At 47.0% G+C, this 23,575-nt stretch overlaps 1 protein-coding gene and 1 non-coding gene across 6 annotated transcripts in view; both read left to right on the top strand.

The window, feature by feature from the left end:
• Positions 1-23,575, top strand: part of Kiaa1549l (KIAA1549 like) — a 274,999-nt gene that overhangs the window by 172,313 nt on the left and 79,111 nt on the right. For all 5 annotated transcript variants that reach the window (XM_029536392.1, XM_021192931.2, XM_029536391.1 and 2 more), the window contains 5 exons: positions 1,460-1,622; positions 4,034-4,093; positions 9,480-9,631; positions 12,444-12,615; positions 22,162-22,325. In XM_029536392.1, coding sequence (XP_029392252.1) covers positions 1,460-1,622; positions 4,034-4,093; positions 9,480-9,631; positions 12,444-12,615; positions 22,162-22,325 — 711 coding nt within the window. The remainder of the gene's footprint in view (positions 1-1,459; positions 1,623-4,033; positions 4,094-9,479; positions 9,632-12,443; positions 12,616-22,161; positions 22,326-23,575) is intronic.
• LOC115063749 lies at positions 14,645-14,771 on the top strand. The gene has a single exon (XR_003843623.1). It is a non-coding gene; the product is annotated as a small nucleolar RNA SNORA17 (small nucleolar RNA).

Genomic DNA, 23,575 nt, shown 5'->3' with positions numbered 1-23,575 from the left:
CCAGGTAGGCAAGACGGTGCTCAAATGGACCTTGAGAATTCTGTAACATGCCTCAGCCGAATGTGCAGGCAGGGACAGTACGGTACCCAGGCTATACCTGGATCCTAGTGCCCCCAGGGAGGGTGGCCTAGCATCTATATTCTGACTTCCCTTCTTCTCTCCCATGCCCACTCAGCCCCCTTTAGCTAACACCACTGGACAAAGAAACCATTGTGTAATCCTTGAGGGCTGGCCTACAGGATGCCCTCTGTGACATACAGGGCAGTGGCAAGGAGATCTGGAGAGAAAGGACAAACACTGCACACAAACCAGCAGAAGCTCCCTGCCGAGCAGTGGTTTGTCGCCTGCTCATGGTTTTCAATATTTGAGATATTTTTATCCATACATTGACCCAGAAAACCTCATTCCCGCCCCCAGCAGCTAAAAAAACGAAATAAGATGAGCATGAGAAGAAACCCATGCTATCTTATGGAACATTTCTCCTCATAATCTACACCAATCACTGGTTGACAAAACAAAGCAACTGCTCTATAAAGGATTTATCTTGTATTTCTGAATTCCTGTTATGCCCGTATTCACCCTGCTCAAAACACCAGGTGCACATTCCTTTTGATATGAAAGATCCCAGAACATTTGACAGTTGGGCTCTCCGTTGATACCTGTATGCTCAACTTTATGCTTCCAGAATTGTAAGCCATTTGAGACACACAAGTAGTTAAAAGCTGAAAACCAAGACTACTTGGGTTCAAATCCTGACTGTTATTGTCTTAGTTTGGGATTTATTGTAAAGAGACACTGTTACCAAGGCAACTCTTATAAAAGAAAACATTTAATTGGGGCTGGCTTACAGTTTCAGAGGTTCAGTCTATTATCACCATGGTGGGAAGCATGGCAGTGTGCTGGCAGACTTGGTGCTGGAGGAGCCAAGAGTTCTACATCTTGATCCAAAGGGAGTGTAATTCCACACTGGGTGGAACTTAAGCACAGGAGACCTCAAGCCCACCCGCACAGTGACAAGTGGCCTTCTTTAACAAGGCCACACCTATTCCAACAAGGCCACCCCTCCTAATAGTGTCACTCCTCATGGGCCAAACATTCAAACATGAGTCTATAGGGGCCAAACCTATTAAAGCCACTAGTTATGGATAAGCCTAATGACCTTAGGCAAATCCCTGTAACTCTAGGCCCTGGCTTCCTCATTTGTGAAAGGCAGTCAGACATGGATGCTCCTCCCAGGGTTAGATCAAGATGGACATGAGGTGCCCATAGCCCAGTGCCTGGCGTGCTCCTGCCATCCGTAAACAATGACTTGCTATTCTTTTTTCCTCCTTGCTGTCTCCCCACTGCCCTTCCATCGCCACCCACGACTCCTGTTGAAACATCCCTTCCTCGGCCGCCATGACACAGACCCTCACCTTATTTGGCCTGTCTCCTTCCCCTTTGCTCCTGTGTCATTCAGATCGTGAGCACATCCAATGCCTCCCAAGCTGTCACACTGGTGTATGCGGTGGGCAATCAGAGCTCGTTCCTCAACGGCACCGTGGCCAGCAGCCTCCTTAGCCAGCTCTCAGCTGAGCTGGTAGGATTCTACCTCACCTACCCTCCACTTACCATCGCTGAACGTGAGTACGTGCGCCACAGCCTCATGCAGAAGGGCCCTGTGGTTTCCCTTGGGGATCTTTCTCCACAAAATAGAAGAGCCTCTGTTGGGCTACGTTGTATTATCTTGAGCAACTGAGAATACAACAAATGGGAGTTGAATTGACAAAAAGTTCATTGCACACTGAAGAAAGCCGATGTTTGATGCTTACAATAAGCCTATCAGGAGGTGTAAAACTAGAAGAGAAAATTGAGGCCGCCTCCCAGTGCAGGTTTTCACAGGCTGTCCACTCTCGCACAGCTAACAGGGCTGCGTTAGGACCTGTGCTCTGAGCACTGCCTTCCAGGTTGCCATGGTTTCCTCCACAATGCTCCTAGACCTTTAGGTCCAGCTGGCTTCAGACTTTGTAATGGAGTCGTGACTTCACTTGAAGTTCACATAGTCTGAGGCCTTGGCTCTCTTGAATGCTTGTTACATAATCCTCATTACTGCACGGTTAACATAGACTTTGAAGATAATGCAGCCCATGTTTGTCACTAGACACTTGCTGGTAGCCAAAGGGAGTGATGGTCTGTACCCTAAATTTAATCATTACATTTCAAAAGGTCACTGACAAAGATTTTCTTTTAAAATATACCTATTGGCAAAAGTTATTTCATCGTTTCTGTCTGTTGTTGTTTTGATACTATAAATAAATAAGATTCTGTGTGTGTCTTTATGTGTGTGTATGTGGGCATATGTGTGTGTCTGTGTGCGTATGTGGGTGTATGTGTATGTGTGTATCTGTATGTATGTGTGTCTATATGTGTCTGTGTGTGTATGTGTGTAGCTGTATGTATGTGTGTCTGTATGTGTATGTGTATGTGTATGTGTATGTGTGTCTGTATGTGTATGTGTGTCTGTATGTGTATATATGTCTGTATGTGTCTGTATGTGTATTGTGTGACTGTGTGTATATGTGTGTGTGTCTGTATGTGTATGTATGTGGGTGTATGTGTGTATGTGTATGTGTGTATCTGTATGTATGTGTCTGTATGTGTATGTGTATGTCTGTGTGTATATGTGTGTGTGACTGTATGTGTGTATGTGTGTACATGTGTATGTGTGTATGTGTGTGTATATGTGCGTATGTGTGTGTCTGTAAGTTTTGTGTGTATATGTGTGTATGTGTATGTATGTGTGTGTGTGTGTGTGTCTGTATGTGTGCATGTAGGAGATGTATTTGTCACCTAGCAACCACTGAGAAGTTTTTAAATGTGTGTTTACTGGAAAGATCTTATTAATATTTAGGCAGCAAGGATGATTGTGGACTTTATAAAAAGATTATGTCAGCCAGGCAGTGGTGGCACACACCTTTAATCCCAGTAAAGACAGGCAGATCTCTGAGTTCCAGGCCAGTCTGGTCCATAGAAAAAGTTCCAGAACAGCTAGGACCACACAGAGAAACCCTGTCATGAAAAACAAACAAACAAACAAACAAACAAACAATGTCGTAACAGATGGCAGGATGTGATGGGGCAGCAGGTGCAGGAGTTTCTTTCGCCAGCTTGGTATTCCGATAATAATCACAGCTAAGTTGAACTGAGCAGCAGGGGTTGGGGAAATGGCTCAGTTGGTAAAGTGCTTGCTGTGTAAGCCTGAGAATCGAGTTTGATCTCAGTACCAATGTTAAAAAAAATGTCTGGTGAGATGCTCATAGCTGTAACACAAGTACTGGGCATAAGAGGACCTAGCATGCTGGGAGCTCACTGGATAGTCAGGCTTAGTCAAATCAACTAGCTCAAGATTGGTGAGGACTCTTGTCTCAGATAATAAGGCAGAGAGCAATTGAGGAAGACACTCGCCATCATCCTCTGGAGTACACATACATGTGCACACATGCACACACACACATGCACACACGTACACATGTACACGCAAATCTGAAGGGTTTATTGAACACAGGCTATATGTCAGGCACTGTATAGTGTCCTTTACCTGTGTGAATTCTCACAGTCATCGTGCTGGTAAAGCAAAATGATAACCTCTCCACCCAACACTGGGGTACCACATGTAAGCCCCTAGCACTGGAAAGATCCCATGTAGAGAAAGCCACTCCTTGTGGCCTTCTTGGTGCTAGATGATCCCTACAGAGGAAGGCCCCGCTGTGACAGGCCGCACCTATGGGTACTGATAGTGAAGCTGCTCCATTTAATAAGGTTGGAGGGGAAACTTCAAAGAGACAAATTCAGAATCTGAGCTCCCTGGACAAGCTGTCCCTTTTCTGAGTCACTTTTTCATACAATGAGATAGTTTGACCTGTGTGCCTCAGAGTTCTCAGAAATGGCAGTGTAGGACCTAGGGACCTGCCAGCTTGTCACTTCTGTTTCCCTTCATAAGTTTTACTCATAAAACCTATCAGAGAAATTTGATGTGTTTTTAAATTTATTTTAGCGCTGGAATATCCCAACCTCGACACATCAGAAACAACCAGAGACTACTGGGTCATCACAGGTAAGCTCTTAACTTTATAATTCCCTCTTCATAGCATCACAGGTTTGTCTAAAATGGTGCCATTTGGTGATAGGATCTACATCTTTGGTCCTGCCTTATAAGTCAAGGGATTCCTTCTTTAGGGCTGGAAGGGAGTGAGGAAGCAAGGAAAGGACCCTGAAGATAATTACTGATAAACAACTCAAAACCATTAGCTCAATGGTCCCTCCTCAGCCTTTCATACACAGCAGCACCAGTGAGTGACATCTGGGGCACGTCTGTGTGAGTGGCTGTCTGAACAGGTGGCAAGCCTTTCTGTACTGCCCTGTGTGACCCAAATCAAAACCAGAGGATGGCCATATGTGCACTGCTCCTTCTGGGGGGCACGGCCCGCCCCACACCAATGCCGATGCGCCCAATGACAAGGTCGAGTGGGAGTGCATGAGTCGGAGCATTCTGGTGACATTTCCCTTTTCCATTTCCCAGCTGAACCTTGAGAAATGGCAAAGGCATTCTGTTTGTGTTTTTCAAAAGCCACACAGTTCACTCTAAAATGAGGAACAACATTATTGAGGCAAATGGAGAAGACAGATGTGCGTAGGAGCTAAGTGACCAGCCCAGCCATCCACTTGTAGACAACTGAAAGTTATATTCTCCATGTTCTGAGAGCCTGAGACGGAGGCGCCTGTACGTTTGTGCCTTCCTCCCATCTCCTTGGCTTGAAGTTGGCCACCTTCCCTGTTTGTCCCCACCTGTTCTTCCCTCTGAGCCTGTCTGTGTCCTGATTTCCTTTCCTTATAAGGACACCAGACACACTGGATTGGGGCCCATACTCATGACCTGATTTTAATTTCATTACCCCTTTAAAGACCCTCTCTCTGAACACTGTTACCCTCTGATATACTGGAGGCTAGGACTCTCACACATGCATTTGGGGAACAAAGCCCAGCCCATCATGAGGAGGCAGGATGATCTTTCAAGGCATGAGAATGTGTCTGGGAGAGCATTCCCCCTCCCCAGATGCTACTCTCTCATCCATCATCCCTCACTGTTGTCCTGCACAAGTGGCATGTGGATTGCTGCCTAAAATTCCATCCAAGCAGTTCCCACCCTGCTAGATGATGCCTGCCGAGGCTCTCTTCTGAAGGACAGACCGTAGGTCCCCCACTGCAGGGTCTTCAGTACACAGAGATCATTTTAACTGCCCAGAAGGCAAACTAACAAGGCACATTTTTAACAGATTAGAAACCACCCTGCCAGGACGCAAGCCTGGGAGAGAAGGTGGGGATACTAACCAAGCAACACATGAGCCAGTGGGTTATATAATGATACAGAATTACGTGTCCTCCTCAAGCAATGGTGCCTTTCCCTTTACAGGCATTTGCCCTTCTCTGAGCTTTACCGTTTACATTCAGTGATCATAATCCATCCTTAAACCCAGGCTGCCCTCGACAGCCACTGATAACACATCCCCTCCGCATCTCCCCACACCTTGCCTATCTTCATTTTAGTGGCATTACCTTAAGAGGAAGCCACATTCAGTCTTGCTTTTGGGCTCCCATGTGACTTAACCCTTCACACTCACGTAACCTCCTTCCTCCCTGCTGTTGCTGGCATCACAGTTGGTGATCGAAACAGAGTGGCCGCTGTCTCTCTGGTGGTGGCATCAATCAGTTAGTACTTGTAAGGAACTGGAACTGTTTGGGCATGACCCTTTTGCCTTCCACTGGAACCAGGGTCACTTTACCAATTCCTGGGCAGCTCTGCCAACCTGCTCAATCACAAAAGGAAGGGCTTGTGACAGGGAGCTAGCGATGACGGTATTTGCTTGGCTGTCCTACCATCCGCAGATCCTGCAATTGCTTTATAGAAATGAAGCAAGATAGAGATACTCAGATATTAGTGACTAGGGCCTGGAGAGATGGCTCAGTCGTTTAGGTGTTGGTAATGCAGGCATGAGGGCCTGGGTTAGAGTCCCCAGAACACACATCAAAGAAGACGCAGAGGTGGACAGATCTCTGGGGTTCACTGGCCAGGCAGCCTAGGTAATTGGCAAGCCCACAGGATACTGGTCACTAATAGATGTAAGAGGCCATCTCAGGTTTATACATCTGCTTTTGTTTCACTCACAAAATGTCCTAGATCCAGTAATGAGTGACTTTCTTCTTGCCTCACTTCAGCTTCTTGCTGTGTGTCCTAGCGCCAGTCCCCTCGGGCCCCCAGGGTTTCTCACACTCACCAGTAGGATGAGGGGACATTAGCTGAGCACAGAGGCTCTTGGAGTTTGAATGTGTGGGATTCAACCCTACGTGAAACAGTTAATTTCAAATGCAGGAGGCTGACCCATGCTGGACAGTGACCTTAGAGCCAGTGTGATTACAAATAAATAAGAAGGAAAGGGTCACAGTCTTTTACGTTCGGACCTAGCTCCTCTGAACACAGCCAGGGACTTGCAATGCCTCTTCTGGTCTGGATCTGTAGTGACTACGAGTGAGTGGCAAGAGGGCCCAGGCTGATGTGCTGAGGGTCTGAGCTGCTGTGTCACTGTGAGGGAATTATGTGGGTACACACACCTCCATTGTTTTCCAGGCAGGCAGGCAGACCAAGGAGAGTGTGCTGAGGTCCTTGGAGGAAGGCAGGGGAACTGCATGCAGGGACACAGGCCCGTTCCTCAAAGGCCATTCTTCCTTTGTCAAGAATGTACCTAGCAAAGACAGGGGTTGGGGGGATGTGACAGCAACACCTCCCTCGTTGTGGTGTCCTAACAAGTGTCCTAGAGCACCACTGTTTTTTGGGTTTTTTTTGTTTTGTTTTGTTTTGTTTTTTCATTTTTTTTCAAGACAGGGTTTCTCTATACTGCCCTGGTTGTCCTGGAACTCACTTTGTAGACCAGGCTCTCCTCAAACTCAGAAATCCGCCTGCTTCTGCCTCCCAAGTGCTGGGATTAAAGGCGTACGCCACCACCGCCTGGCCCGAACACCACTGTTAAAAGTATTATTTACGGAACTATGTGACCTATCTCAGAAAGGGGAGCCATGACTCAGACTCACACACTGCTTCTGACCCACAGCTCCACCCAGCTGACATAGAGAAGAACCCACATGCTTTCTGGAGAGCTGCAGTGACACACACAAGCCATTAGGTACTGACCACTGCACTCCTGGGAGTGAGTCCCATGCTCTCCCATACTCTCCTTAGGGGCATTTTTTTTTTTTAAAAAAAAGAAACGCACTGAAAATACGTATGGGGTAAAATGGCCCCTTTTAAGCATCTTAAACTTACAGTTCAGTGGCATAGAGAATGGCCACAATACAACCAACCACTAATGACTGGGGTGTTCCCACCTTCTGGAAGACTTTGACTATTGCCTTGACTTGGGGTCTGCCTTTGAATCATGACTGAGATCCCCATAAAGCAATCTGTGACATATACACCCTTCCTCTTGTTCACTGGTCAGAGGAAGGCAAATTAGAATCCATATTTCAGTGGTTTGGCCTATAAACTAACAAGATGGGGTGTTTTTGAACCAGCAAATTCACAGACTCTCCTGTCTGGGGTAGGAGACCCTGGGAACCCTCGGTCTCTGACAGCGAGAGCAACACAGCAGCCTTCACCTCTGTTTTCGGGGTTTTGGCTACAGTTAGAGACAAGCTAGAGTCTCTCACCAGGGCCCTGGAGTCATGCTTTATACCCCCAGGGGATCATTTAGCATTTATAGCTTCAAAGAAATGATTTCAGAGACCCAGCTATGGGTTTTATTTCTCTCTTGATCCGAATATGAATGTCATTTTTGATGGCTTAGTTCCGGCCCTGTGTGGATTGAAGCATTGGTGCTAGCTGAATGCAACAGCCTGACAGATTAGCGGCTACAGACAACATGCTCTCTAGGAGGGGCTGTTTTTGTTATCTTGGCGGATGGATGGTATTCATGACACTGCTCTGGACTGTGTTAGAACCAACTCATTGAATGAAAACTCTTCCATCCCACGCCCAAGCCCTTCTGAGTTTTGAAAACAAAAAGAGAGAGAGAGAGAGAGAGAGAGATAATCAATTTGAACACTTAAAATTTAGGGTGCAACTATGCCTGAAGGCACTGCTTGCATGTTTGAGGTACAGATGCTTCCCAGGAGATGGAGAACAAGGATTGGACTCTGGGTGTGGATGAAAACAGGCACTCTTCATTGTGGAAAGCTCTAGAGAGGCCTCAGAGGACATTAAAACTCTCATCCGTTTGCAACTCCACTGTCGTCGTCCCTCCTCTTGTCCCCGGATAGTTCAAGTCATAGCTGCTGAGATGCAGCCAAGGAAAGGGAAGGGCCAGAAAAGGATCCCATGTACCCTTCCATCAGCCATGGACTTCCTCTGAGGTACCCTTCCTTGCCCTTTCTACAGAGGATTGTATCTCGGTGGCTTGCCAAAGGCCCCTTGATTGATAAGAAGTGAGAGACAGCACACTCCTTCCATTAGGTTGTTCTGTTCTTGATTGGGAGAGGACCTGAGGGGCTCTGGGCAGCTTTAGGGATAGCAACAGAAGGATCCTTCCTAATAGGCTAATAAGGCTACTCAACAGCAGAGTTTGCCCAAATGTATGTCCTCAAGTTCCAGAATGGCTCTACAAATTCTGCACAAAGCTGTTGACAAAGAGAAATAAGCCCGAGTCAGGGTTTGCAAGTGAGAACCAACCCAAACCCTAAGCCTGCAGCTCAGCTGTGTCTCCTGTGGACCCTTTGCAGCACGCAGCATCTTTGAAAGTTTGGGTTTCAAGGAGCTGTAGGGGGCTGCAACCCTGTAGGTGGAACAACAACATGAACTAACCAGTACCCCCAGAACTCATGTCTCTAACTGCATATGTAGCAGAAGATGGCCTAATCAGCCATCATTGGGAAGAGAGGCCTCTTGGTCTTGTAAACTTTATATGCCCCAGTACAGGGGAACGCCAGGGCCAAAAAGGGGTAGTGGGTAGGTAGGGGAGCAGGGTGGGGGGAGGGTAGAGGGAACTTTTGGGATAGCATTTGAAATGTAAATNAAGAAAATATCTAATAAAAAATACTTTAAAAAAGAGAGAGAGAGTTTGGATTTGATGCAGTAGGTGTTCTAGATGCCACAGCTCACAGAAGAAAGGCACAAGCTTAGGAGTTATTCCAGCTTGGGTTTGAACCTTGACTCTGCTACTTACTATCTGCCTTGGGCAGGTCACTAACTTTTCCAACATATGTAACACATGGGCAAGGATTCCTCATGATCTGCCTTGGAGGAGAAGTGAGGTCAGGTTGTGGAGAAGAAGTAAGTAAGGTGGGCCAAGCCCCAGTGTAAGGGCAGAGTAGCCCTTCTGGCCATGTGGGGCAGGTGGTGGTGGTTAGCGAGGAGTCTGTCCTCTGAGCAGCCCCTTTGCCTTCTGCCTCCTCAGTGCTCCAGGGTGTGGACAACTCGCTGGTGGGCCTGCACAACCAGAGCTTTGCCCGGGTCATGGAGCAGCGCCTGGCTCAGCTGTTCATGATGTCCCAGCAACAGGGCCGGCGGTTTAGACGTGCTACCACTTTGGGAAGCTACACTGTGCAGGTAGGTGTGTGCATTGGGTTTTTTTTAATGACTGTGGGTGGGGGCTATTTCCTGGGACTAAACAATTCCATGTGCCCAGAGGCACATAGTTGACATATTTGACAGCTTGAATATGATTAACTTATACTTCACCATTGAGAATCCATCTCTAGCATGTTATGCTAACATGTTTGAAAAGGCTCTGTTGGTCTTGGTATGACACCACAGATGACTCCTGGTAGTGTGGCCTTCTGCTGGCCTACAAACTCTCTCCATGTCCCTCACAGATGCACAGTGTCATGCTGTCTATGTGGAAATTGCATACATTAGCACACGCTGTCTGCAGATCCCATCCCCATGACTTTCTGAAAGACACGCATCTTCTCTCCCTGCATGAGTTGCATCACAACCCTTGTAGACACTCCATGTCTCCTTATGAGCAGCAGCGTGTTGTGCTCACTGCCCCATTGGATGCCAGTTTGGTTCTGAAAGTCCACACCACGACAGCCCATCCCTAGGAAAAAGGATGGTTCATTTCCCATAACAGGATTGTGATTTCACCCTGGTAGGTCTGTTCTATGTAAGCCCTACAACTCACGCTTTTCCTAATGACAGAAAGCAAGTCACCGTTGATCATCACAGGGTTGTGCAGTGGGATTTGTATCAGTCCAAGGGAGAGAAAGGGCCATCTTACAAGCCCAGTGCTGCTCATAACCACAACAGTTCTGCATGTCTCAGAGATGGCCAGCTCTGTGTTTTCTCATTGCTCAGGGCACTTGACTGTAGCTCTCCAGAAAGTCAGAGTGAAGCAAGTGGAGTTTCTTTTTTCTCCTGCAAATCTCTCTCAATAGAAGCTTTAGGTTGCCTCTGACATGATACCTGGGTAAATCTTGGTAAGAAATCCTTATCAAGTTGGAAATGAGTGAAGTTAACATAAGGATCCTGTGGTTCATGAGCCAGCTAGCCAAGCTGAATTTGTGAGCTCCAGGTTCAAGTGAAAGGCCCTGTCTCAAAAATAATTTAAAAATGGAAAGTGATGGAGGAAGACTCCTAAAGCTAGAGCACACACACACACACACACACACACACACACACACACACACACACACATATGCACATACCATATACATATATAGAGACAGAGACATACATACACACACCACACACATACACACACAGACACACATGTACACACAGACATGCACCATATTTAAACACATATAGACACACACAAACACACACATGCATACATAAATATACCATATAAACACATATAGACACACACAAACACATACATGCACATATCACATACAGACACACACACATATGTACAGATACATACACAGACACATATGCACATACCACAATATACACATACAGATACCACACATGCACACACCACATACATATATACACCACACACATATACATACAGACACACATGTACACACAGACACACACCATATAAACACATATACACACACACAAATACATACATGCATATACCACATACAGATACACAAACATACACACATCACACACATATATACAGACACATATGCACATACCAAAATAAACACATACAGACACATACTACACACACATATACACATACCACACACACAGATACACACATACACACACACACACACAATACTACACACATGACATTAACTCTTTAAAATTACATTCCCTTTCTTCCTATCCGAGTATGGTTCTGAATTTTGTATTAAATCAGTACTGTATTTTCTATATAGATTTTACCCTCCCCCTACATGTAGATCCTTTAAAGTATGCCATGTTGTTTTTCCTGTTCCAAATTTTTATTCTGCAGTTTGTAATCCACATTCATATGAACTGGAGTGGTCTGTTCATTATATTCTACTATGTGGCTTTCTGTAATTCGTTCACCATTTATTCAGTTTACTCCGAAGACTTTTTGATTTTTCAGGGATGGTGTTGTGGTGATGGTTGTTAGTGAACTTACTAAAAACACTTTTGTAAAATCTGTTTATATCCTATGAACCTCAATATCTATAATGTACTGAAAATACTATAATATAATGTTGATCAGTTGCTAATTCTAAAAAGTTGGAACCCTAAACACTCCATGCTTACACGCCTGCATGCATGCAGCGGTGCACGTGTCCATATCAAAATCTATGCTTTTGCATTTATGATTATCAATTTGTAAAAGCGACACTCTGAATGTCTAACAATAAAGAGCTTGTTAGGCCACTTTATGAGGCAGATAGATGAATGCCATGTGGAAAGAAATGCCTCTGCTTTTGACATATGTTGGGCCATTTAAAGGTACAAGTAAAAATGATGAGCCTCAGGCCTCAGAGATGGCTCAGCAGGTAAAGACACCTGCTGCCAAGCCTGTGGACCTGGGTTCAAATCCAGGGACTCACATGATAGAAGTGGAGAACCTGTTCCTGCCTGTTGTCCTCTGACCATACATACATAATGTCCCATGTGTGTATATGCATGCAAACATTTAAAAAAAGACACATTTAAAAGTGAGGTGTGATGTCATGTAGAGATTATGATGATCTTAGAAGATAATAAAGAAAAGGCTTGTGTAGAAAATCCAAAGATTAGGAACACAACCTCCAAGATGATAACAGTTCTTCGGTGTCAGAGGAAGGACTGTACAAGCTTCCTGGAACTGTGGCTGAAGGGAGGGTCACAGGCCTAATGTCTAGCCTGTCACAGTGGGTCCTCTCAGGAACAGGCCTGGATGAGGCTGAGCCTTCTGATGGTCAGGGTCAGGGCCTGCAGGGCCAGTCCAAGATGTTCTGACAACACCCTGCCTCTCTTTCTCTAAAAGATGGTAAAGATGCAGCGAGTGCCAGGACCAAAGGACCCGGCAGAGCTGACGTACTACACGCTGTACAATGGGAAGCCACTGCTGGGGACTGCAGCAGCCAAGATCCTGAGCACCATCGACTCCCAGAGGATGGCCCTGACCCTGCATCACGTTGTCCTTCTACAAGCTGACCGTAAGGAGTCTCTGTATTCACTACTTTAATGGTATTAGATATTTTCTGTGCGTCACAGCAGTCCTCTAAGATCACATGAATGGTCTTACAGCTGAACACAGTTTGGTTCTGTGAGGTTTGAAAATAATTGGCTATATTTCCTGTTAAAGCCATAGGCTCTAGGAAAGGGATATGGTTTGCAATATCTAAATGATGGTAGATAATATTATTACTTTGTCCCCAAGTGCTGTCTCTTCTTCCTCTTCAAATCCAGTATAATCTAGCTACAAAAAATAACTGCAGCTGAGATCATATTTATATGCTGGGGGAGTTATAGGTAATTTGATTCAGTGAACATTCGGTTCTCTTTGAATTATGCTTGGTACTGGAGGACATCAGAAATGGGTGACACTTGGTTCCTGGCTCTGAGGGACAGAGTTGTGGATGCAGAGAGCCAGCAGTGAGACCTGTAGGGGGAGGCTTTGCTTTGAAGGGGCAACCAGGGGCAGAAGAAGGGTATTAAAGCCAGTACCGGCTCTGTGGCAGCCATTATAGTGCTCACTATAGAGCTCTATTTATCAGCTCCAAACTACAGGAGGGGAAACAGGCCCAGAAAAAGAGTAACCTGCTTACCCAGCACAGAACCAGCAGGAGGCCAAGACACCAATCTCAATATTTTAGACCCCAGACCTGTATTCCTAGTTATGTTATACTTAAAGGCATTAAAGGGAGGGATGGGTGTGTATTCAAAAAAATTCATGAATGAAAATGCAGGGCAGATGTTCCAGGTGTGCCTGTAATACAAATAATTTAAGTGACCCAGGGCAAACGAGCAAACAAACAAAATCAGGTGGAAGATTTGATGGAAGTAGAAAGGTGTGTCAAATGGAAGATCCATGGCAAATAACATGGGGAGCTCTAGAAGGTTCCTAAGCAAGAGAGTGGTTACAAGGGAGGTTCCCATTACCAAGGGAAGTTAATTGGACAGTTCTGTAGCAGATGGGGAGATAGGATAAAACAAGATCTGTGAGGAGATTCTATGGTGTCCCTTGCATTGGAGACCCAACTAAAGCTATAACCAAGGTGGGACAGAGAGAGGGTAAGGTCTGAAAGTGGGAGGTTGTGTGGCAGCTTTAGTATTTGGCAATGTGCCATGCATGGAAAGAGTATGAAAGATCAGTTCCCATGGCTCTTCATGATAGCGTTCACTCTCCCAAGAGCATCAGGTTGGTTCATACCTGGCTCATGCCTTTCCTCTCCTCCTCCTCTTCCTCCTCCTTTCTGGCTGTCACTAGGGATGACTGTATAACAGGCATATCATGCTTGGCTGGTACATCCTCACAGACACGCCTGTGCTCAGGAATGATGGCAGCCATTCTCTGCGATCTTGTTTATGAAATGACACTTTCCGCTGAGAGCCTCTTCCTTTTCTCTCTTCTCTTTCCCTGTTCAGTTATTGTCAGTTTCTGGTCACCACTTCCTATGATCTGTTGTCTTCTCTATGAAGGTTCCCCAAAGCTCTAACCTTGGTGTTCTATCCTCGGGTACTTCCTCCCTCCCCAACCCCTCCTCACTATGAAGAACAAATCACGGGGAAAGGAGAAGGGTGGCGATGCTAAGCATGGGAACTGGATGGATTCAGAGTGTTTTAAGGAATGATGGGTTCAGATTTTCATGGTGGGATGAGGAGGAGATCTGAGGAACTCAAGACAGACTTGTAGGTATTGGCTCAAGCTCTGGTTGTGGTTTCATGTGTTGAGATGGAAAAAGTGTGGATTTCATGACTGGGACGGATATCAGGGAGATGGAAGTGATAAATTAAGTTTGAAATGTCTGCAAAAGGACCACATAGAAGTCAAGAGAAAGAAAACTGGGGGACATTGGCACACAAAGCTAAGGGAGAGGGTGAAAATGAATGGAAGAGCAAGATGAGCAAGGGTGAAGACCATGAAACTTCCTGGGATGTCCATGTGTGGAAGAGAAAGAGTCAGCAGAGAGACTGACTGGCAAGGGGCTGGCAGGAGGTGCCGGGAACAGTAGGGCAAGTGGGCCTGTCCCCGAGGGCATTGCAGGTAACATGCCATGCAAGGCTCCTGTGCCATATGTGCTTCAGAGAAGATAGAGGCTATATCAGCGTTCTGACCTGTGGACATCTGAATAATTGGCAGCCTAACATTCCCTGAAAAAAGGGAGTCTGAGATGACCACCAGTCCAGTCCCACACAGGCTCCAACGGGCTCTCAGGGAGAGCTGGAGACTATAAGAACCTTGCCTGGGACCGCCAGCCCCAGGGAGGTGTGAGCCCAAGACAGATGACCCTCAAACAGGTCAAGTAGTGAGCCTGAGACAACCACCAGACCAGTGCCATAGGGACTGAACATGGAGCTAGCCTGAGCCTGAGATGACCACCAGTCCTGCACAGTACAGGCTCAGGGGTGGCAGACCATGCCCAACATGCCCCCTGCCTGCCCTGCCCTGTCCTGCCCGGTACCATAATGCACATGTGGGGCATTGCACTCCTGAAACCACTCCTGAGATAACCCCAGACACTCAGAGATCCCAGGAGCCACTAAGAGGAGCAAGTAAGTGGTGGAGAAATGGAAGAGAAGAGAAACGGAAGGATGTGGGCACAATGAAAAGAGGCAGAACTGAACACTGGAGGGTAGTGAGGAAAAGCCTGATGTGAGTAGCTGGTGATGCTACCTGGGACCATGGTGGGGTCATAGCCTGTGTTGCCACCAGGAGCCACATCTGGGCCTGTGGTCCTGTAACAGCATGGGTCTGTTACCACCAAAGGCCAGGCAGATGTTCCTGGTCTGGTCTGCAGCCCAGGGACACATTGCTGTCTGAGGGCTGTGCAGAACTGGCCCCATCCCTCACATGGGCATCCTGGAAGAGGTGGCCCTGGGGGCATGAGAACAGGAGAGCTGACCCTTGCCCTCACCTGCTGCAGCACTTGGGAGAGCAGGCCCTGCACATCACCGGGGCAGCACAATGGAACTGACCTTAGTGGCTGAAGGGAGCCAGCCCTGTAACATGTCTGCCACTTGACAGAGTGGGTGAGGGAGATATGCCTTTTCCATCCTCGCCTCTTGCTATCTATAGCAGGTGGGAGAGCTGGCCCTGGAGAGCTGTCATAAGAGCAGGAGAGGCGACCATGACCCTTGCCACTGCAACACTTGGGAGATGCTCCTTGCCTGGGCATCAGGGAAGAGCTGTCCCTGGTGGTGGGGGTTGCAGGGAAGCCAGCCCTGAAGGTGTGGGAGCAGGAGAACTGCAGGCTGCAGCTCAGGTTCCTCTCAGGCCCAGATCCAGGAATTTGAACTGGCCCACCCCAACATCTACTCTACCGATGAACTGCTGGGGTGCATGAAGGGTCCTGCAGATCCAAAACTACAGGCTCTCCATGACACAGGGCAACAACAGGATATCCCAGAGGGGTATTGATAGTGTAGCAGAAACCAGAGGCCTTGTAACAGAGCAACAAGTCATTGAAGTGAGCATTTGCATGCAAAAAAAAAAATGTGCAGACAAAAGTGTTTAGTGTGGGACAAACTAACACGCTACAGCTCCACAACGAGATTTTTTTTTCTGTTGGGGTGGAGTTTGTAAGGGTGGAGAGTGGGTATGAGGATAGGGGAGAGAAGTGGGATTGGGGTGCACAATATCAAATTCACAAAGAGCCACACGGGAGGGGGGTGATAGCTCAGAGATTAAGAGCACTTACTGCTCTTGCAGAGGACCCAAGTTCAGTTCCCAACACCTCCGCTGGGAAAATCACAGCTGCCTGGCACTTGAGCTCCAGAAAGGAAGCTCACCTGCAAGTCTCACGGGAAGGAGCAAGCTGCTGTGCTTGCTTAGAGTCTCAGGAGGCTGTGCGATGAGGTAAAGACTGACAGAGTTTGGTCAGGTGGAGATTTTGGTGGCCCTTCTAGTGGTGGCTCTGGAAAGGCTAGTAAGAAGAGGATCGTGGGGGACAGTAGTGACAGAGGGACTATGAATAGCACGGTCGTGGGTGCACTGAGACATTGGTTGGGCATCTGTGGGGATGCTGTAAGAGGGAGTAGGTGGTAACAGCGAAGAAGAGGAAGAAACTTGCAAGGAGGTTGGACCTAGAGCACGTGTGGACAGATCCCACATGGACATTTTATTATAAAGAGAAAGAAAACAGCACCAGGCACATTCAGTAACTGAAGCCTGAGGACGCACTCTGATTGGTTCTCTTCTCTCCGGGCATCATGAGATGAGGTTGACAGCTGAGCTTAAGGCTGGAGATTTGAGCAGGGACAACTGGTGAGAATAGCATAGCAGGTTGTCAAGGCAACCTCATCCTTGTTTCCCCTACTGTGTCCAGATAGTTTCTTCTCCTCTTCTGAAATCCCGGATCCAGGTCCAGGGGAGATGGCTCAGTGGCTAAGAGAATGGAGTTCTGAGTTCAATTCCTCAACAACCTCTTAAAAAGCCATGGATGGCTATGTGTACCAATAGCTCCATCTTTAGGGTAGAAACAAGATTGCTGGGGTTTTCTACTGGGGTATCTAAAGGTAATAAGGCAGCAAGTAACTGTGAAGGATATCTAGCGTCCCCCTCCGGCATCCATGCATACATGGGTGTGATCACTCATCTAAATCTACATCACCCACACATACCCTGTATCCCAATGCAGTCCTCTCTAGATGCCCCAGAACACATCACCATTCACTAGGCATTCGCAGAAACCAGGCTCGCTGGCCCTCCCTCTCCATCACTTATCTGGTCCAGGCCATCTGCTCCTTTTGGCCTGTTTGTTCTGAGACTTCCTTTCTGCTCCTGACCTGCAGTGAATGGGAAAGGATGAAGAGAACCATCTTCAGTGAGTGCAATAAGTGAAGGGAGGGGCTGAGGCCAGGAGGACTTTGTTGCTGGTGGGGACAATGGAAGGCACTAAGAAGGGAAAAGGAGTTCACATCGTTAGATCTATGGAGCCCTCTGGAAAGTGTTGAGGAATGACAAGGAGATTGGACTAAGGATGCAAATGCTGCTGCCCACTCCCAAAGCCGTCTGTCTCACTTTGACCCTTCACCTTCATCTCTTTGTCTCCGTCCCCTGGCTTGCTCAGGTTTCTTCAATGCCATTCTCCATTTCTTTGTTCTCCCCGCTGTCATCTCCAGCAGGAGCTTGCCCACACTCACAGTGATCTGTCGTCCACACTGCAGTTAGAATCACTGTAATTACATTTGGGTTCTGCTCTTACATCAACTCCATAGGAACATCACTAGTTCCATCATTATAGGATAAAGTGCACATTCTTGAAAATGGATCTTCATGGTAGCTCCTGCTCAATGCACGCTCAGGTCTCTTTGTAGCCTGCTTTCCATGTATCGTGGTTTGCTCTCTATTGCTGTGATAAATAAAGAACTAAGACCAAATGTAACTTGGAGAGAAATAAGTTCATTTCATTTTACATTTCTGTCATAGCCCATCCTTGAGGGAAGTCAGGGCAGGAACTGAAGCAGAGACCATGGAGGAACACTGCTTACTGGCTTGCTCTCCTTGGCTCGTTCAGTTTCCTTTCTTATGCCACCTAGGACCACCTGCCCAGAAGTGGCACCGCCCACACTTGACTAGGCCCTCCCACATCAATCACTAGTCAAGAAAATGCCCCACAGACATTTCTACAGGCCAATCTGTTGGGGACATTTTTTTCTCTCAATTGAGGTTCCTTCCTCTCAGATGACTGTAGCTTGTGTCAAGCTGAGAAAAGACTCAGCGGCACACCAGGCAGGTCCTCCTGCCATGCAGCCTTTCCCCTTCCTGTCCAGTGCTTCAGCCTTGAGGGTATGCTCACCGCTCACCACTCTTGTTCTGAGTAGACAAATCTTCCGCTAGATGTTGGTGAGTGCCGTGGAGAAGGCATAGGCAGGAAGTGCTGTGGATACTGAGGGATGAAGTGATTTAAGTTGCTGGGGGCCATGAAGAGGATCAGTGAATGACCAGTTAAATCAGAGGTGGGAGGGGACAGAAAGATTCCTGAAGCCATCTAAGACCTGGGTCCAGACAGAAGAGGGTATGAGGCCGAGTAAGGGTGTCCACAAGAAGGGAGCATGGAAGTGGTGAGATCTGAGGCACAGGAGAGGAACCCACCAGACTTCATAGACTGGCCCAGGAGCGGAGGAGAAGACATGGCTCAGACTGAACACTCATTACTCAGCAGAGCCCTGGGTAGAGTCACCCCGCTATCTACTTACCCAGCTACAGACTCCAGTGTTTGAGAAATAAGCCTGAAACATGGTTGAATGGATTCTTTCTGGTTTTAGCATCTGTCCGGGAGGGAATCACTTAGTCTGTGTTTACACTCTTTGGATCCTCTGGGAGAATGCTTATGTTAAGTGTGAGCTTGAGCGCACATACACTTCCATTCATGTGTGATATCAGAAGGGACCCATTAGAGAGGTGACCTTTCACAACCTGTCCAACTGCCTTGGCTCTCAGTCTCCTCACCTGTGGACTGGGATGAGAGCGTATGCAGGCAAGGGCTGTGTCATTGTGTCTGATGCGAGGAGGCACTCCGAGCTTACGTATCATCTTTTCCTCTCTGTCCTCTACTGACCCTCTTGCAATTTAAATGACCACTCATACCTTTGCACCTTGTCCATGGCCTCATACTTTTAGATCACACGCCAATGAATACATTACATTTGGATGACTTCAATTGACCTAACTTTAATATCATTTTGACCGCTAAAGGACTATATTAATGTGCATAAGATAAGTTTGATCTCTCCCCATTAAAGTAGAGGTGAAGGAATTTTATAGACTGCATTGAAAAGAAATTCATCCACCCAAACAATAAAACTAAATAAAATCAGAGTATATAACTATTCTTTTCCTACTAATTATATTCATATGTATAATTTGCTATGTATGTATGTATATATTGATAAATGTGTATGCATTTACAATATACTCTGATACACCGCACCGTGTATCTTCTGTCAGATAATGAATCCCATATCCTGGTCTCCATCAGGATAAAATAGCCTAACCTGAAAGAGGCATCAGTGACGCTTTGCAGAGATGCTCTGAGCTTTAGAAAATGTTAACAGCGCAGAACTCACATGTAAATACAAGCTACTAAGAGCAGTAGCAATTAAATGCAATGTCAACAGAAGCACATTATCTAATGAGCTGTTTTCAGAAGTTAATAATGTGATTAATCACTGATTGATATAAACCGTGGAAAGAGAAATACTCCTATACTAATAGGATTCGGAGCCCAAGGGCAGCCAGATAACAGCCAGAACTTGGCTAACAAGGGACCAGCTGAAGTCGAGGTGGTTGAAGTCAGAAAAGGGCCAGCTAGCTCCTCAGACAGATCATCCCCGTGTGGTGCATAACAGCGGGGCTTTTGTACCGCAGGGTCTAAGTCCTCAGCTTTGAGGCCTAGAATTCAGCTGTTAAGAAGATTCACGCTAATCAAACACAGAAGAGACCAACATATAAAGTAGATTATAAGTAAATTAATTTAAAACATGGACTAGAATAATTATGGAAATGAGATTTTCCCTTCTAGCTTGGTCTCATTGCAACAGGTATGATAGCAGTTTATAGTCTTAAGCCTTGAGCTTCTAGTTAAGCACTCATTATGGGCAAGGCCCTGTCCAGGTCCTGAGGATGCCCCATTGACCAACACACACACACTTAGAGTGGTGACAGAAGATGAGTCAATGTTTTTTAGAGCCTTGCTTCTGTGACCAGGATCATGGTACAGAGACATCACCTGAGCTTGTAGGACAGGCAGACCCCAGGAGACCCTGACGATAGAGACAGGATTTGTGTGCAGGATGCTGGATAAGCAGAAGAGAGCCAGCACTGCTAGTGAAGTGATGGTGGCCTGCCGAGCTGCAGAAGAGGAGTGGGGATGAAAATGTCTTAGGAAGAGCAGGTCAGGGAGGGGGAGAACAGAGAGCTGTGCCTTGGGGACCACTGAGATGACTTGGTGGGTAACGGAGCTTGCCTGATGATCTGAGTTTGAGTCCCAGGTTCCACCTGGTGGAAGTTGCCCTCTGTCCCCTGGACTTAGTGACAGTGTCACCAAGCTAGAGCTGCTAGCTAAGGCCCAACAGTTTGCCACCCAGCCCCAACACCTGTATTCAGGGTGCGTTCCCTGCTATGGGCAAGTCCCTCTGGATCTTTGGCTCCTCTCTAGATCACTGCAGACTTCACCTCCTTCCTGTGAGTCTTCCTGCAGGCATCTGTCCAGACTTGTGTTTTTCTTATTCCACCTCTGAAATTAATCCTTTTGATTCAGCTGAAGTATTTCCTAAAAATCCCTGTGTGTGATCCTGGGAGGAGCTCACTCAATCCACACCAAGAAAGTCTCCCTTTTCCCACATTCTCCTAGCATAGCATAACCAAACATTGAAATATTTATGCAGTAAATACCCATGTACCCACACTTCTAGAACCTGCAGTTAGCACTCTACTGTTGCTTTTTACCCTGTATTAGTTATGTATTTTTTAAAGTGAGTCACAAACTCAATCCTAAATGCATGGTAGACGTATCACTGAGCAACATTCCCTATCTGCTTGTGACACTGCAGTAAAATGTATACACAGTGGGGCTGTACAAATCTTAAACGTGTGCTCTGATGAGTTTTGACAAATGCATACAGCTGCATGAACCCAATTATCATGGTACAGAGCGTGGCCAGCTCCCCGTCATCCCTCGGGGTTATATTCCTGCCCTACCCCTGGGGACACCTGCTGTTCTCATCGCTATCTCCCCACTTTGTTTCCTCGTCACTCCAGTTTTGAGAAGAGCCTGAGCCTTGTGATTAGTCTGAGGCCTTTCCCAGACACCATTCCGAGGGTGAGCCGTCTGCCAGGCTGCGTCTTCCACTGCTCGCTCACTGGGTGATGCTACTAGTATAGTTTGAGTCATCTTTTGGTGACTCTTACCTTCTGACTCCAGTGTGTGTGTGTGTGTGTGTGTGTGTGAGAGAGAGAGAGAGAGAGAGAGAGAGAGAGAGAGAGAGAGAGAGAGAGAGAGGAAACTTGCCATGTCAACTAGTCTGGTTAGCCAATGAGCTCCTGAGATTTGCTTGTTTATGATCTCCTCTGCTCAGTGCAGGCAAACACAGTCATGCCTGGATTTCTCCACGGGTGCTAGAGACTTAAATTAAGGTCTTCACACTTGTAAGGAAAAGCTCTTACCCACTGAGCCCTCTCTCCAGCCACTCCAACATCCATTTCTGATCCTCACGGTTTTTTTTTTTTCTCTTTTGATTATCACCAGCAAGAAAAAAATGGACACTAATTAGTCTTCCTCTTTCCACTCTTGGTAACAGTAGAAGCTCGTGTCAACTGAGCCTCTGCTGGGAACCACACTGTAGCCCCACAAAGTGGTACTCTCGTTTTACAGACGAGGAAACTGAGGCAGGGGAAGCTCAAGCAACTTGCCCAAGGTCACACAGCTGCCAGGGCAGAGGCTTTTGGGCTCCACCTCTTGCCTCCTGCCTTATGTCTGGGTGACTTTTACCTACCTGGGTCCCTATGTCATGTGCTTCTCACTGACTCTCCCCCACAGCCGTGGTAAAGAATCCACCCAACAACCTGTGGATCATCGCTGCTGTGCTGGCTCCCATCGCCGTGGTCACCATCATCATCATCATCATCACTGCTGTGCTCTGTAGGAAGAACAAGAATGACTTCAAGCCGGACACCATGATAAACCTGCCACAGAGAGCGAAGGTACATGCGGGCATGGAGAGGCCAGGAGGTCTGCCCAGAGGTTCTACCTGCCTTTCCCCCAGGCTTCAAAGGTTATCAAGCACCTTCGGGAACATCATCACATCCTCGCTTTGAAGGAGAACCTTTTTGTCATCGTCAGTACATAGCACAGCTTCTCTGCTGCCAAACCTCTCCCACAAACACTTTTAAGTGATTGATACACAGGGCATCTCTAGCCATCACCATATCCTCTCAGGTAGAGAAACTGAGGCAGCAAGAAAGATGTGAAAAGACCCTAGGTTATCATTTAATAATTGAAGCCACCTCCTTGTTCTAGTGGACAGAAACTCCTTCAGCCCCTCCTGGCTGCATGGCTAGATGGCAGCAGGACTGATGGTAAGCCTAAGCCTGTAACTGAGCCAGTCTCCCAGCCTCAGGTGTGAAGGTGTTACAAGGTTGTTTGGGGAGATCATGAAGGTGACTCCCAGGATCAGTACCCTTTGGAACTTAGCCCCTGGGAGACCTCTAGCCTCTTCCACCACATAGACACACAGGAAGTGGACATTCTCCATCCAGCAGTGAGCCCTCACCAAAGCCCAGATGTGCTGGCACTGTATCCTCAGCCTTCCAGCCTCCAGAAATCTGTCTGTCTTTTCTAAGCCTCTTGATGAATGGTATTTTGTTGTAATGGCCCAGACAGACCAAGACAAGGTCTATTGGCGCCTACACAAAACCTCTTTGGAAACAGACTCCCAGAAGTTTCTTTGTTCCACTAGTGACTCTGCTTCAGCCATTGTCATGCTGGACAAGCTATAGGGTTAGATTGGTAACTACCAAATATCAATTCAGTAGCTCGAAAAGAGCCTGGCTTAGAGCCCCGTCCTTCCTCTGTCATCTACATGTCTCTTCCCCAACCCCCTCTGGTGACAGGGGAGGGTGGACTGAAGACATTCGGAAGGCTAATTTTCCAGTCACATAGCTGCCTTTGTGACAGTCCCTGCGGGAAATGTCCAATCTATAATACCCGGTGTTTAAATAACGCCTTACAATCTGCTGGCTCTTCTAGGTTCGTCACCTCATTTGTTCATCACAGCTGCCCTGGGAGGCAGGTCACAGTCAGGGCAGGTTTCATTAGTCTCACTTAACTGCCACAAAATCTGGGGGAGAGACATCGGGACTTGTCCAGGCACAAACAATGGAGGGGTGACTAAGGCCTGCATATAGCTCTCTCCCTCTCCCTCTCCCTCTCCCTCTCCCTCTCCCTCTCCCTC

Source organism: Mus pahari, chromosome 3 (assembly GCF_900095145.1).
Source record: "Mus pahari chromosome 3, PAHARI_EIJ_v1.1, whole genome shotgun sequence".
Classification (NCBI taxonomy): domain Eukaryota; kingdom Metazoa; phylum Chordata; class Mammalia; order Rodentia; family Muridae; genus Mus; species Mus pahari.
Note: the sequence above shows the minus strand (reverse complement) of the source record. Positions and strands in the feature narration are given on the sequence as shown.